Source organism: Eublepharis macularius, chromosome 4, assembly GCF_028583425.1.
Source record: "Eublepharis macularius isolate TG4126 chromosome 4, MPM_Emac_v1.0, whole genome shotgun sequence".
Taxonomy (NCBI): domain Eukaryota; kingdom Metazoa; phylum Chordata; class Lepidosauria; order Squamata; family Eublepharidae; genus Eublepharis; species Eublepharis macularius.
In genome coordinates this window covers 103,954,355-103,970,910 of record NC_072793.1, presented here as the reverse complement: position 1 = coordinate 103,970,910, position 16,556 = coordinate 103,954,355, and the positions used below count along the sequence as shown (strand labels likewise).

At 42.3% G+C, this 16,556-nt stretch overlaps 1 protein-coding gene across 1 annotated transcript in view; it reads left to right on the top strand.

Annotated features, from left to right (window-relative positions):
- Positions 1–625: 625 nt before the first annotated feature.
- Positions 626–16,556, top strand: part of NT5DC2 (5'-nucleotidase domain containing 2) — a 64,073-nt gene continuing 48,142 nt past the window's right edge. The window contains exons 1-3 of the mRNA XM_054976177.1: positions 626–1,199; positions 11,252–11,436; positions 14,552–14,626. Of these exons, the coding sequence (XP_054832152.1) occupies positions 830–1,199; positions 11,252–11,436; positions 14,552–14,626 (630 nt within the window). The 5' untranslated portion in view covers positions 626–829. The remainder of the gene's footprint in view (positions 1,200–11,251; positions 11,437–14,551; positions 14,627–16,556) is intronic.

The window sequence follows — 16,556 nt, the reverse complement described above, 5'->3', positions numbered from 1 at the left end:
TTGGGCTCCCCTTACATATTCGGGATTTGAATTGCCACATCAAACTTATTTCTGATCCGATCGAATAATGAACTTCTATGCCCGTTTACTCAGGAGTAAGTCTCACTGACTTCAGTGGGGTGCACCCCCAGAGAAACCCTGGACAATGTTCCCTTTAATCGATTATCATATCCTTCCCTTCCTCCAAGGAGCTCAGAACAGAACCGTTGTATTCCCTTTGTACTATGGAGAAGATACTTTTTTTGGAAATGTATGTAGTTAATCGTTTTATTGTTACCAGGCAAGAAACTAGTTGCTTTTACTTTATTCCTACTGGTAATTTTCACTGAATTAATGTAGTTTGCAAGCGTTTTTCCTTCGGTTAAATGCTGTTTCGTGAGACAGATAGAAACGACACCCTGTTCTTGAATATTGAGATGTTCATCCGCAAAACTACCTTGACTGGTGGAAAATAAGCATTTTAAATACCCTCCGGCGACGCGGGCGAGAGGATTCTTGGGAGTGGTAGTTTTTGACTCTTTGAACGATCAGCCGTAAATCGTGGGTAAACCGCTCGAGATGACTACAAATCCCAGGGGGTACCACGAAGCGCTCGCGAATGTGCGTGCACTAGGAGACCCGCAAGGCTCCTGGAAGAGGGTCGCGGCGTCGGGATTGGCTGCTTCGTTTGATTTTTCATTGGTCGGCTGGGGTGGAGGGAGCTGGCGAGCGTTGTTCAGTGCTGGGCTACCAGCCTTAAGGGAGGACGTGGCTGGGGACGTGTTCCAGGGTTCCCTCGAGCCGATGGTCTTGTGAGTCTCCTCGAAAGGGGTGTCTGGCCAGCTAGGCTATGGCTGCCGTGGCACTTAAGGCAGCGAGCAGCAGCAGCGTCTGGAAGAGCAGCGCGGCCAGCCTGCAGCTGGCGGCTGCCGCTTCCCGCCGCAGTGGTTGTTTTGAAGCCAGTCATTGCGGTGGGGGCAGCGGTGCCGGGGACTGGAGAGGCAGGCACAGAGGCTGCGGCCAGCAAAAGGCCCACCGGCATCAGTCTACAGGGCATTCCCAGCCCCCTTCTGTAGTCAGCAAAGCCAAGAAGTCGGGGGAAGCTGACCATGCGGTGCCCGCAGCTGCTCCCGCGGGCAGCCCGCCCAGCCCCGCCGAGGGGGTCGACACCAAGTCCTACCTGTGGGCTAGGTACCAAGAAATGAAAAAGCTGGTTTACGGTGAGAGCTGCATTTGGCCGGGGCTCTGGTTCTGTTTGCCTCTTAAACTTTTCGCTAGAAATAGGTTCTGCGGGTGACTTCCAGACAAGAGTAGAAAAGAGCGAGAGTCCGGTAGCAGCTATAAGACTAACAAAATTTGTGGCAGGGTAGGAGCTTTCGTGCCACAGCTCACTTCTTCAGACCACAAATTTTGTTAGTCTTATAGCTGCTACCGGACTCTTGCTCTTTTCTACTGCTACAGACAGACGAGCACGCTACCCATCTTGATCTATCTCCATACAGAGTTTCTTTCAAGTGTGTCCCCCCTCCCCCAAAAACCGGGGATCATTGAAAGCGGTAAGTTTATTGTTGAGAGTGAGGTCCCGTTCAAAAAAGCCAACTCTTCAATCCAGCGGACATAAGAAAGGCGCAGTCAGCGGCTGTGAGCTAAGTTCACTGGGGAGCCCTGTGGCCAGAATCCCATCAGATTGCCTTTTGCTCAGCATGTTGGTTCATGCCCTCCTTTGCTCCTGTGGACAGCTTGGAATTCAGTCAGTCTGTGGCCTGTAGGGATTGCATTGACTAGATCTGCTGTTCTCGGAATACAGGAGAGAATGGTGTGAACTAATGCTAACACAAATTTTGACATTTGTGATGTTTATCAAAGGTGCAGTTTAATGCCTTAAATCATCTGGACATTGTGCAGCTGGTCTAGTGTATTCCTGAAGCAATGTTTTTAAAAGGCTAACCCACCAAAAATGTTCTATAGTACTTTAAAGATGTGCAGACTTACTGTGCTGTTTTTTGGACTACAGCCCACTATTCTATGAAAGCATATGCCCCAATAAATTCATTTTATTTACATTATATGATCATTTTTAAGGCATCATGAAACTGTTGCTGTATCCTTCTGAGATGTATAGAAATCAGATTATTGAGTCCCCATTTAAGGACCTTGTTTATCCCAAGTAATGTCTTGTTAAACTGTATAAGCAAAATTACTTAATATTTTTGTTGGAAAACTGCAAAGCCAGCACCATAATAATCACAAATTAGTGAGCCATTGCCAAGTATGTTAAAAGCAATACACTGATAAAATGTTGCAGCTTGCATTCGGTAGTTTTGAAGATCAGATTTCCATGTTCATCATTTTACTTCATGCTTTAGTTTTGAAACATGGTTTTGCTTACAAACGTGTTTGTGAATTCAATCATAGGTGTTAAACGTTAAGTGGTACTTGGGAAGAATTTGTAAAATCTCTTTGGTGTATCTAGGTATGTCAAAAAGATTGTTTTGATCGTTAATTTTTATTTTAGCCAGCATAATATTCACCACTGTGTGTATATTTTTAAATTAAACTATTTCAAATCTTGAGCCAGGAGGAAGGCCTGGGTATAAATATTTTAATAAATTAATCTGCAAATGGTAGCTTATAATCACATCCTGCAGCACAGGAGTCAAATGAATACACTCTTCTTTTCTTAGGAATAGGGGAACATTAGCAACAAGGCATACAGAAACAGGGTGCTGAAAAACAGGAGAAATCCATAGCGTTGCTGAAGGAACATAGAAGGCCTTTGTGCTGGTGTCCATGAAGGAACAATGGTGCTGATAATTCTCAGTTATATTTTTCTTTTTACTCCTAAATGGGCAGTGGATTTCTTAATGTGTGATATTAATGATGAGTGGCCGAGGTGAAGGCAAACAAAATAAAAGGTCAAAAAGACAGATGTTAATAATGAGTGGGATGAGTCTTAGAGAGTATGTGTTCCTTGTACCTACATATCATGACTGTGGCCAGGAATGTTTTGGTTGGCTTTCAAGCTGTAGCACTTCTTGGAGACAACTGTTCTTGTCACTGCTAGATTGGGTTTATGAAATTTGCTTTAACGTGAGGTCATATCAAAGAGTGGCAACTTCACTTGGTTCAGTTATTTACAGATGCCATTTCATGAGACATAGTATCTATTCTGAAATTACTTCTGGGCATAATTCAAAGTGTGGCTGGTGATCTTGAAAGCCCTGATCCATCTTTTGTGCATTCAGTTCTTCAGAGAAGGCTCTGTTCCAAGTTCTCCTGCCATTGAAAGTTAGACAGCTAACCTGGGCTTTGTCAGCTACAGTATCCCCTTGTGAAATTAGGTGCAGAGATGTATCCTTTCCAGAAATTTTGAGTCATAGAAAACACTTTAAAATAGAATAGTGGGGAGGGGTTGGAATATATGCAACATTTATTTTTCATATCATTCTAAAACTAATTTTACTGCTCTTAACAACACAAACAGGATCACTTTTATCTTGGTAAGCCTGTAGGCGAGTGGTGGGTGGGCAACTTCATGGATTCCTGAATGAAGTGGATTTTCTTGAATCCATTCCAATCTGCTTTCAGGCCTGGTTATGAGACTGAAACAGCCTTGGCTTTCCTGGTGGATGACCTGTGCTGGGTGATGGACAGAGGGAGTGACTCTGTCCTGGATCTCTCAGCAGCTTTCAGTACCATCAATCATGGTATCCTTCTGGACCACCTTTTAGAGGTGGGACTGGGAGGCACTGTTTTGCGGTGGTTTCAGTCCTACCTTTAAGATGGGTTTCAGAGTATGGTGCTGGGGGAATAGTGCTCAGTCCCTTCACCTCTGGCTTGCAGGGTCCCACCAGGTTCCCTCTGGTTCCGCATGTTTTTTAGTATTTATGTGAAGCTTCTGGGAGAGGTCATCCAGAGATTTGGGCTGAGTTGCCACTAATATGTGGAAACTCTGAACAGGTGCCTGGACGTAGTCTTGCGATGGATGAGGACTAACAAACTGAAACTTAATCCTAATGAAACAAAGGTGCTATTGGTGCGGGGCAGATCTGACCAAGGAAACGGGTTATCTCCTATTCCCCTAAAGGATCCATTTCATAGCTTGAGGGTTCTGCTAGACCTGAGTCTCCTACTGGATAAACAGATGGCCCTGGAGGCCAGGGGTGCCTTTCACCAGCTTCTGTTGGTGAGCCAGCTGTGGCTGTTCCTGGGCAGGAAAGATCTTGCCACTGTGCTTTCCCCCTGGTAACATCTAGATGCTTTATGTGGGACTGAACATGAAAAATATCTGGAAGCTATAGTTGGTACAGAATGCTCTGGCCAGAATGTTGACTAGAGTGGGTTGTATAGGGATCATATTACTCCAGTCTTATTCCTTCTACACTGGCTCCCAATTTGCTTCCAAGCTCTTTTAAGGGTGTTGGAATTGACCTTTAATGCACTATATTACCTGAGGCCAGCATGCCATATGAACCCACCCATCATATATTACCCTACCAATCATATATTTTTATATATGTGTATGTATTTTAAATGTTTTTAATGTTTGAAATGTTTCAGTGTTCACCACCTTGAGGACACCAAACTGAATGGAAAGGTGACATAGAAATGTTTTAAATAAATTGAATTGTATTTTGGCATATTTACAAAATTTGTAAGTTTGAATGTCTTAGTCAGGGGTCCCCAACCTTGATGAGGCTGCAAGCACCTTTGGAATTTTGAGAGGGAGCAGCTGCAGCAGAAGGTGGGGCCAGACCCCAAATGAATGCCACAGGAGGTGGAGCCAAATGCAGTATCTCCTTCCTTGTTTTGTAAAACAGTCACAGAATCGGAATACACAGAAATTATGGAAAGCCTGAGGGGAGGGAGGAGGAAAGGAAAGGGGGGAAAAAAACAAGGAAAGCCTGAAGGGGAAATGGAACCACACACTAATTAAGGAAAACTCAGGAACTTAGCAGTACTACTGATCCTACAGTGTAGTCGTTCTTAACCTTTTGGGGGGCACAGATCTGATAAAAACTATGGACCCCCCTCCCCAGAACAATGCATATAAACATTTTTTTAAAAAATTATGCCATGCGTTTTCTCCCCAGTGGGGACCCACAACAGCTAAAATCATTCTCCACTTCTCATTTTACCCTTGCAACAACCCTGTGAGGTAGGTTAGGGTGAGAGTATGTGACTGGCCCAAGGTCACCCAATGAGCTTCTCTTGTTGAGCAGAGATTCAGACCTGGGTCTCCCAGATACTAATCCAACACACTAACCACTACACCTCACTGGCTCACATATATCCACAAAGCAATAACTAATGCACAAAAATGAAATCATTCATTGATGTTATTTATAGTCCACCTTTCCCTGAGACCCAAGGTGGATTATGCAGTGTTATTCAATATGATCAACAGCTGTGAGATTCAAGGGATCCCCTGTTGAGGTACTCCAGGCCCCTGGCAACCCTGGCCGTTTCCAGATGGCTTGCCTGAAGCCGTTCCATGCCGCAATGTTGTGGATCGTGCCGGGGAAAACGCGAAATACCGCGTTTTCTCACGCGAGTTTTGCGCGACGTTGCACAAAACTCACGTGAGAAAACGCGATATTTCGCGTTTTCCCCAGCACAATCCACAACATTGCGGCATGGAGCGGCTTCAGGTAAGCCATCTGGAAACGGCCCCTGTTTGGCTGTGAATCAGCACTCTTCTGGTTTGCTGCAAATCAGCACTCTTCTGGTTGTGGCAGCACTACTGCCACAAGCTCAGGAGGTAGCCCTGGGTAAGCTACTCCTCTCATCCCCAGCTCCCAAGCTGTATTGTAAGGATAATAAAAACGCTAACTTATTCACTGCTCTGGGAGAGGGACTAATCTGTCTAGAAGAGTGATATATAAGCACAGTTATAAGCTAGGAGAGTTTCCCAGGTTACCTGCTAGTGGTGGCGATCTCTGGCAATGGAGCATGTGCAGTTGAGTATACGAAACATATCTTGAGGCATGGTTTTCATTAAATCTGCAGATCCACTGAATAAGCTACTGATCACACACCAACTTTTATTTATTTATTTTACATTGTAAACACATGCTATTTCCTTGCTTACATAACATCAAGAACTCACACAAGTATTAAACAATATTATAGCTAGTCTGGAATGAAAAAAGTACAATGAACATCTGAAAAGACTAAATTTTTACTTTAAAATTTACCATGGCCCTGTGTAAACAAAGACAGGTGTACATAATCATAAGGACAGGGTAAGTTTTCTTTAATTCCTATCAACGGAAAACTATTTTAGACATCATAACATGGTGACAATGATTGTATGTTATGTAACCATATAGATTAGCATCCCATGTCACCGTACACTTATTTAAAGTGACAGTACCTTAATAACATAATTTGACCTAAAGAAGAATTTTTCCACTAAGATGATTTTCAAAGTAACAGGAAAGAAATTGAAGAAAAATATCATTTTTGTACCTGGTTCATGGAGTTCCTGAAGCCTATCCATGGACCTCCAGGGGATCCATGAACCACAGTTTAAGAACCCCTGATATAGTGACTGTGGCTGCTATTGCAGTGGGAAACCCTTTAATTTTAATGAGGGGGCCAGTAACAAGCTCTGCCTTACAATGGTCGCACCCACTTTTTGAAAAGCTCAGCGGGTGCCAGGGAAAATACTGCTGGGCACCATGGTGCCCACAGACTCTAATTTGAGGGACTCTGGTTGTAGTTTTCTGCAACCAAAATTGCATATACCTGGTACTGGGAGGGGGAAGCAGGAGACCATGCTGCAACCATGTTGCACATAGGGTTACCAGTCCCCTGCTCCCATCCTCTATCCCTGCCACCACTTACATGGCTGGCAAGGGGGGGGGGGAAGGCAGGGGAATGTGCCTCCCAAGGCACACTCCCGCACTCCACATTGGGCAATTTGGGCCACAAACGGACCAAATCAGGCCCGTTTGGGGCCTAAATTGGCCCACTGAAGTGCAGGAACTCTTTAGGGCCCTTCTGGCAGTGCTCTTGTGCTCTGCAGTGGACCAAAATCAGCCCACTGTGAAATGCGGGAGCATGCCAGGGCTGCACGATGATGTCTCACCACCCCAGCAGCACTCGCATGCTCTGCAGAAGGCCGATTTGAGCTGCAATGGGCCTGATTTGGCCTGCTGTGGAGCACGGAAGTGTAGCTGGGTCCTGGAGAGCTCCTGCGCCCCAAATGGGCCTGATTCAGCCTGCTGCAGAGAGGAACTTTGCATTTCCATCTGGATTGTGGTAGGAGAGGAAGAGTATTGCAGAGTTCCTCTCCCACAGTGATCTTGTGCTGCTCTGTCTTTGAAAACTTATTTTAAAACCTGGCAGATTCCACCCAGAAAGGCTTGCACCCATAAACTATTCTAGAAAAATGCTGCTAATTTTGCTTGTATTTTCAACCTTCCTCTCCACAGCAATCCAAAGCAACTCTTTTAAAACTACAGTTCCCTGGAAACATAGTGTCTCCCAACACTTGAAGAACACATGCCAGACGTCTTGTGTAGAGAGACTCTAAGTGCAACACCCTACAGAGAAGGTTGTTGGCTCACCTGCATCATGTCTAAATTGAGAATCACAGTGAGCTGGAAGTGTGGAAATAAATTCAATTTGTAAAACAGACATGCTGTAGGTTAATAACTATGGTTATCCTAAATAGAAGGCCATCCCAAACAGATTCTTGCCCTTCTAAGCTATTGACTTCAATGAGAAGCTGTTTAAGTGCAGTGGCCCCATTGAAGCTCTTTGCTTCTATGACTTTGTTTAGAAGGGTGTAACACTGCTTAGAATCGCACTGTTAGTCTGCCAAGCTTTCATGACCTGGTAGCCCAATCTTAGCTGATCTCAAAAGCAAAGCATCGTCAGCCCTGATTATTACTTGGATGGAAGACCACCAAGAAAGTCCTTGGTCACTATGCAGAGGCAGGCAATGGCAAACCATCTCTGAACATCTCTTGCCTTGAAAACCATACGGGGTTGCCATAAGTTGGCTGCAACTTGACGACATGCACACGCATGCACACATGCACACACACATACAAAAGCCATAACAGAATTACGTTGAATAATACAGCTTTAATTTCACCCCTTCTCTATGTAGCTCAGCCTATAATGCCTTGGGGGGGATTAAAATTCTTTTTCAGGGTTTTGACATTCCAAACGTTCCAGCTATATTCTGAATCTTGTGAGAATTCATTAAAATTTCATTTATTTATTAAGATAGTTATAGTGGCTTACAATATCATTCTATCCCTCCCTCCATTTTATCCTCACAACAACAGCTCTGACAGGTAAGTTAGGCTGAGAAGAATAATGCAACCTAGATCACCCAGCAAGCTTTCATGGTAGAGTGGAGAGTCAAAGCTGGGTCTCCTGGTAACCCCAGTGAGCTGGGTCTCACTGTAACCCCCAAACCATAGCTGGTTCTATAATTTTCATTTTTGTTTTACTTCAATGCAAAAGCCATTTGGTTTTCAGCAGCTATTATAAGCCTGGCTTGATCCTTGCTTGCTTAGTGAGAGAATGTTTATAGCTCCTGTGATCTTTATTTGTTTTGATGCCTTCTTATATCCTGTGTTTTACTGAGGGACTCCTTGTAAATATTTAACAAATTTTGTTTGCTGTTAGTTGTCTGATGTAGATTATATTTGGATTCTAATGGTAGCAACATCTTCTGACAAAAGTGTGCCCTATTTTCAGGCAATGAAGAAGCAGGTTTTTGTTTTGTTTTTAAAAACTGCTTGAGAACATGGAGATGTGGGACTCTGAATGTGACGCTTCAGCATTATGTGAAATCCATGTACCACACAAAGAGCAGTCTTTCTGCAGAAGCCATTTTTTTTGTTTAAGACTAGCTGCTTTTGTAGCATTTTTCTTTCTGTCCTTGGGAAGCAAACACCACTTTATCATTGTGCTTTGGGGCAGTAACTAATTGTCATCTTTAAAAATGTATTTCTTTGCCTGGTGATGGCCTTGCCTTTTTCATGGCAAACTGAAGATCCTCAGTATCTTGCACAATTCTGTTCTATTACCTCAGTCCAATATCTTATTCATCTGGAAGAGAGTTATCTAGAAGAGAAAAGGAGAAAAAAATGTAGCTTTATGAAAGGAAAAGCTGGGGAATGGAGGTAAGACATTTACAAAACAACAAAGGATCTAAAGGAGGGTTTCCCCCCTAATATCTGTTACAGTTCCAAATAACTCTTAAGTTTAGATTTGCAAAATCTGAAATAACCCAAATAATATCTTAGGTAATGCATATGTTTAAACACCGTAGCAAATTTAGAATCTCTTTGCTTCAGATACAGGCAGGTATTCCTTGTTTCTCCATAATTATGCTTTTCATCACAATTGGAGACACTGTAGCCTTTAAAAGAGCAAGATTGGGTCCAGTAGCATCTTAAAGACCAAGTAGATTTCCAGGGTATGAGCTTCTGAGAGACAAAGCTCCCTTCATCAGAATATAAGCTATGATAGGCAATGTGTTTTCCAAAATGTATTGCTCAGACAATTCAATGCAAATAACCTTCCAGTTCCTCTGAACCTAATCCATTATTAGCCTGTCTATTAAAGCAGTCTCTCATTAGCCATTCTATAACTACAGAAGCAATGAAGTGGATTTCCACAGTTGTGGTATGGCAATTTTTTTCAGCCATCAAACAATTTTGTAGCAATAGAACCATATCACCTTCAAAACTGATTTATAACTATGTTAAATTTCTATGTTAACTATGTTAATTTCCATCATCTGATAAATGGCTTCAAATTACTTGAGGCATATTAGCCTCCAAAGGAAATGTCCACTAAATGGTTAATCAGACTTTTGAAATTATAGTAGGTTTCTTTCATTCAGGGTTCATTCAGATGTTTGGAAGTCTCTCTGGAGAAAACCACTGGAGTCCTGGGAATGCAGCCACATGGCGGAAGTAGTGTCTGTCCTGATGACTCCATGGCTACAGCTTCAGCTTTCCAGTGGTGATTCCCATAACATTTTTGGCCATGCCAAATTGCTGCTGGGAAGCAGCAGTTACAATATGGATATGCTTTACCTCTGATTCATGTCATGTCATTCAACATGACACTCGCATTTCTTAACTGTTCCAAGGATTGATTTTTCTCCCAGTGCTGCTGCTGCCTTCATTAATTTCCACTTATGAGTCATGGGAAAACTGCTCACTGTTGATCAACATCAGATGGGTTGATGGCTCTCAGGAAAAATGCTGGGTAGAAGCTTGTATCCTTTGATGAAATGTTCTTTCAACATTGAAAACCACAAGGTAGATATCTTCTGAAACAAGTCTCTAGAATTGGCTTAACTTGCCTGGTTAAGCTATACTGCAACACCCAAAAATACCAACTGCAATTCAGTCATATTCAGCTTTGCCAAAAAAATATAATCTGTAATACATGTTGAAAAAATACTGAGAAGAGATACATGAGAATTTGTGGGAGTATTTTTGAGAAAGTGGGTAATGTTTTGCATGTAAATAAATTTTTATATTTGCCAGTTAATGTGCGGTTTTTAATATTTGTTACTATAGGTTAAAATGTAGACCTCTGAGGAAAGAAGAAGGTAGCTTCCGTAGCTGGTAGAATGAACTGCAATATTTAGTCAGAGTGCTGAGAGAAAAGTGTTTATTCTGGTTAAGTCAAGCAATCTGTGTGAAGCCTAAGCTGTCTCTGAGTGTCTCTGGAAAAGTATTTCTTCTAAATCAGGCAAACTGTATGTGCTGCTTGGTCAGCCTGTGTGTACCTCAGAGAGGTTATTCTGTCTAGGTCAGGCAAGCTGTGCGGAAAGGCCTAAGTGAATCTATGTATAGATGAGAGGAGTGTTTATTCTGTTAGTAAAGATCTGTCTGGAAAATTAGTCTTTGTGACTGGGTCTGTGAATATACCTTTACAAATATATAACTATTTTGAAACCAAGTTTATGAACTGATTCTGAAACTAATATGCTTATCAACACTCTTCAATCGTCACACTTAAGTACTTATAAATAAATTCTACTTCTGATTTTAAGAAAAGATCCTTTTTAACCTCACAGCTACCCCCACACTCTGTTCTGTCATACTACAATCAATGATGAAGCCTTCCTATAATACCCATAAATGGAAAAAACCTAAGGCTAAAACCTTTGGTGGCAGCAAAAACATTTAGAGAGAATGAGCACTGTGTTTGCAAATTAATCCTGTCCACAGCCCATGTGGTACCAGATCAAAAGATTATTTTTATTTTTGTTCTCTTGTTCCAGATCTACTCCCACCAGGTATCTGCAGTCTTCTTAACCCAGCAGCCATCTATGCAAATAATGAGATCAGCCTGGGAGATGTGGAGATCTATGGCTTTGATTATGACTACACATTAGCACAGTATTCTAATTTGTTGCATTCGATGATATTCAACACTGCCAGAGACATCCTAATTGAACACTATAAGGTAACATGCCTTAATTTTACTGTTTTTATTCTCCTAATTAAAACATAATGCTTTTATCTGTGTGCTGCTCAACTGTAGCATGCCAGGATAGCACATCATGATAGCCAATTTGGTATAGTGATTAGAGTGTTAGACTAAAAGCCAAGCTGCAAGAGACAAATTACATGAGGAGGAGCACGTGAAAGGAGTCTCAATGTTAGCTGGAAAGGTGAGTTTTAAAAAAGATTGGGAGGCTTTGTTAATTTCCCCTCTCTACAGAGGATTTCCTCTTTGCCCCCCAAAGGTGCTATCAGTTTCACCTCCCCTTCTAAGAGGCAAAGAGGAAATAAGCAAACCTTCTGAGCAGCAATCTGTAGAGAGGGGAAATTGACAACATCTTCCAATCTCTTTTAAAACTCAGCTTCCTAGCTAACATTGCGACTCCCCTGGCGTGCTCCTCGTTGTGTAATTCATGTTTTGTAGCTTAGCTCTAAAATCTGAGAGATCGAGGTTTGAAACTGCTCTGCCATGGAAGCTAACTGAGTGATCTTGGACTAGTCACATACACTAGGCCTAACCTACTTCACACAATGGTTGCAAAAATAAAATGAAGAAGGGGAGAAGGTTGTAAGCCACTCTTGGTCTCCTTTGGGGAGAAAAGTGTAGTCTAAAAGAAGGAAATGGCTTTTTAAAAATTAAAGGTGGGGATCCTAAGGCAAGTGCACATATGCTTGGGGACTATAGAACAAAACTAGCAACCAGGCCTGTTGTGAAAAAACAGCCTCCGGAGGGCCAGGCTGCCATGCTACGCCTTCTTGGGCCACTGGAGGGCTGGGCCACCTTACTGGGCCTTCTCACTGGACCTTCCCACTGCAGAGGCAGCAGGGAGGTCCAGCCCGGACCAATGCCCCTCTCAAGGACCTACAGCAACAAGAGAAGGCTGCTGTGCTGCTGCAGCCCTCCAGAGACCTCCTTGGCTTATCCTGGTACAGGCACAGTGTTGCTGACAACTCACTGCCCCTGCGCCAGGATAAAAAGTGAGTTGTCAGCAACACAGTTTGCCATTTATGTCTTAGGATTAGGAGTACATTATACCATGATAACTACTGTGAACTTGGAGTCCAGTATGTAGGGTTGCCAGGTCCAGGTTGGGAAATTCCTGGAGATTTTGGAGGTGAAGCCTGGAAAGAATGGAGTTTGGAGAGGGGAGGGGCCTTAATGGGGTATAATGCCATAGAGTCTACCCTCCAAGGCAGCCGCTTTCTCCAGGGGACCTGATCTCTGTGGCCTGGAGATCAGTTGTAATTCCAGGAGATCTCCAGCCACCACCTGGAGGCTAAAAAGATCAATGAGGGGCACCATGGAATTCACAGTACAGGGAGAGATCAAACGACCTCCCATGATGGAAATAGACAATTAATTGCCTTCAAACCATTACAGTGCACTGTGCAAAAATCAATATAATTCTTAGTAGTTGTTCAGAATCCAGTGGGCGGAAGATTCCAAAAATAGTCAGCCAAGTCTCACACAGGAAATGGATCCACAGCTGCTTAAAAACACTCAACAGGGTGCTAGCTATTCTCCTGTTTGGAGAAGAACTTTTTCAAGAGCGTTCAGAAACAGCAGTTGTTTCCAACTCCGATTAACATTTGTTATTTCCTACTTTCCCCAAAGAACTCCTTAATAGGATCCCAGATACAAAATTCTGTATCTGCGGCTATGGATCTATTTCCGGTGAGAGACTTGGCTAACTATTTTTGGAATCTCCCACCCAGGAGTTGTCCACTGTGTCAGAGCTTCCCCAGAATGTGGATATGCAATTGAAAAAGCAAAAGCAAGAGCATTAGACTGTCTTATGGACTTTGTATATAAGAAAAGCTAAAGAAAAGACTCACCTGAGGACTCCAAGTCACATTGATTTTTGCATTGTGCACTTCGTTGGTTTAAAAGTGGTTAATTGTCTATTTCTACCACCTGGAGGCTGGCAACCCTACTGATTGTCCCCTGACATTGCTGTGTTTATATTTTAACCTTGTTATAGGGATCAGTATATACACATGATGTCCTGGTTCCCTAGATGACTTGTGTGCTGTGCTTTGGAGACATTTTTATTCAAATTTTAAGACATGCAACCTATGACTGTCATATCTGTTGAGATAAATTTGAGAATGCAGTGGCACTGTCCTGAAAACTCCAAAATAGTAAGGAGTATACATTTGAACTTCAGCTTATTTTAGAAGGTGATGATTTTAAACACACTTAACTTTTTATTTTTATCTTTCTCATCTTCCAAGGACCTCAGAGAAGCTTATATGATCACACACACAGTCTTACTCTTTCAACAACCCTGTGCGTTAGATTAGGCTGAAAGGTAGTGGCTGGCCCAAAATTACCTGGTAGACTACAGGGCCAAATGATGGTTTGAACTAATCCTAGTCAAACACTCTTACTACACTATGCTGTCTTTTAGTATCAGTTTCTTGTCCACCCAAAAATTTGCTGATAGGATTACTGTAATTGGTTTGGGGTTTTTAATTTATTTATTGTACTTTTATTCTACCCTTCCGAGAAGTAGTTCATAGTGGTGTGCATCGCATCCCCCCACTTCATAGTTTATCTTTGTAACAAAATGTAAAGTAGGATAGACATAGAGGCAGTGATTGACCAAAGATCGGTCAGTGAACTTCATTACAGAGCATGTTCCATGTAACTCTGTTACATGTGCCAGACTGTTCTCTGGTAGTCTGTACAGGTCTCCTAGGATTCTGTTGGTCTTTGAAAAAATTAAAATCTGATGATATAAAATGATATACACCCTTGTGTGACACAATATACTAATATTGTGAGAGCCAGTTTGGTGTAGTGGTTAAGAGTGATGGGACTCTAATCTGGAGAACCAGGTTTTATTCCCCACTCTTTCACTTGAAGCCGGCTGGGTGACCTTGGGTCAGGCACAGCTTCTAGGAGCTCTCTCAGCCCCACCCACCTCACAGAGAGATTGTTGTTGTGTGGATAATAATGACATACTTTGTAAACCGCTTTGAGTGTGGCATTAAGCTGTCCTGAAGGGCAGTATATAAATTGAATGTTGTTATTATGTTAATGTTATAAAATTTGGGGGGGGGATATTTTGCAGTATCCAGAAGGACTCAGGAAATATGAATACATTCCTGGATTTGCCATAAGAGGACTTCACTATGATGTGCAAAAGGTATATTTGAAATATTTATACAGTCAATTTATAATTTTCCATAAATTATGGTGGCTCTTGGAAGACTAAATGTAACAAAGTATTGGGATTTCAAGTGAAAGTATTGGGAAATTTATTTGGTTGAGGAAAAGCCATGTAATAATATGATAGTCTTCATAGCATTTTTTTAGTGTTAGGAGACTCTTGTTTTCAAGCTGTATAAAAAAGTGAGAGCCAGTTTGGTGGTGTGGTTAAGAGCTATGGGACTCTAATCTGGAGAACCAGGTTCGATTCCCCACTCCTCTACTTGAAGCCAGCTGGGTGACCTTGGGCTAGTCACAGTTCTCTGGAGCTCTCTCAGCCCCACCCACCTCACAGGGTGTTTTGTTGTGGGGATAATAGTACCATACTTTGTAAACTGCTCTAAGTGGGTGTTAAGGCATCCTGAAGGGAAGTATATAAATTGAATGTTGTTGATGTTGTTGTTGTTGTTAAAGTAATACTGAAAGTTTATAGCCTGGATCTGCTGAAAATTTCTATGTGCGGAGCGAGACTCTCAACTTCTCCCTTCCTATTGTAGGCCATTATGCTGTTGTTGGGGAAAAGCTACCACCGGGAACAGGGGAAATGACAAAAATTACCTCCCCTTCTGTTCATAGAAATTCCTCCACTGGATCCAAGCCAATGCTTTCTGGTAGACACACAACTTATGTAGCTTTGCTGTGTGTGGGTGGCAGCAGCAGTGACTTCTGCCACGGCCACTTCATCTTCCTCCTCCCTGCCCCCTCCTTTTCCACACAGTGGGCTGGCCATGACTATTCTTCCTCTCCCACTTGCTTGCAGCTCCCACATCTCAGTGGCAGGGTGAAGGGTGGTGGCAGAACTGTGTCTTTCACACCCATCCCTCTCTGCTGCTGTGCAGGAAACATTGGCAGTTCCTGTTCTCTTCCCTCACTTACCAGTAGTGCCATAAACCAATAAAGGAGTGTTGTTGATACGTTGTCTGGTACATTGTCTATGCTTGCGCAAAGAATGCTCTTATTTTGTGGGGGATTTAACCTCTCCTCTTTTTAATGTTTGCAGATTTCTCTGTAAACCTGGTGGGAGATCCCCCTGAGTTTGCAGGAAAATCTGTTTTCTGTCTCCATGGCCCTGATCTGAGTATCCTCCGATCAGAGCCATGTTTAGAATTGGATATATTGATCAGTAGTATTCATTGAAGACATAAATATTCTTAACTTAGCATTTTCTGAATCTGCGAACAGTATGCGCTGTGTGCTATAAGGTAGTTGGAGAGGGAAGAGAAGAGAAAGAAGGAAATGATGCAGAAAGCCACAAAAGGCTTAAAAAACAGTGGGTGTTGCTGAAACGTTACTTCAAATGACATTGCATACACACACACACACACACACACAGATATATAATATACACATGCATATACACATGCATACACACAAACACATATATATATGTATATATAGCCCTATATGTTATTATTCCTTAGTATGTTGTTACTATCGTGGTTTAAGAAATCTTCCTCAATCTTTACCAGCTGCATACATATTCTCAAAGTACGGTTCTCTTAGCAAGGGGATGGAAGGAAATAATATGCTCAAATAATTAAAGATAGTTCATACATTACAGTCACAAAAGGCACTGTTGCCACAGAGGTTGCTGATGGAAGCATGTCTCCATGGGTAGTAGCAATCCTCATGGTAAGAAGCTCCCATTACAACACAGTTGAAGTTTTCAGTAACCACTCTTGGTGAGTGCTAAGAATAAAAGGTCCAATATTTTGTTTTCAGGGTTTTTTTGGTTTTGCTAGTGAGATGTAGATCTTGAGTATCTGCATACATGTTAAAAGTAAAAGATGGAAAACAAGATACAACAAAGAGCACATATACTAATGACCTCTCTCCTACAACATTGCTGGCTTTATTTTACATGCGCA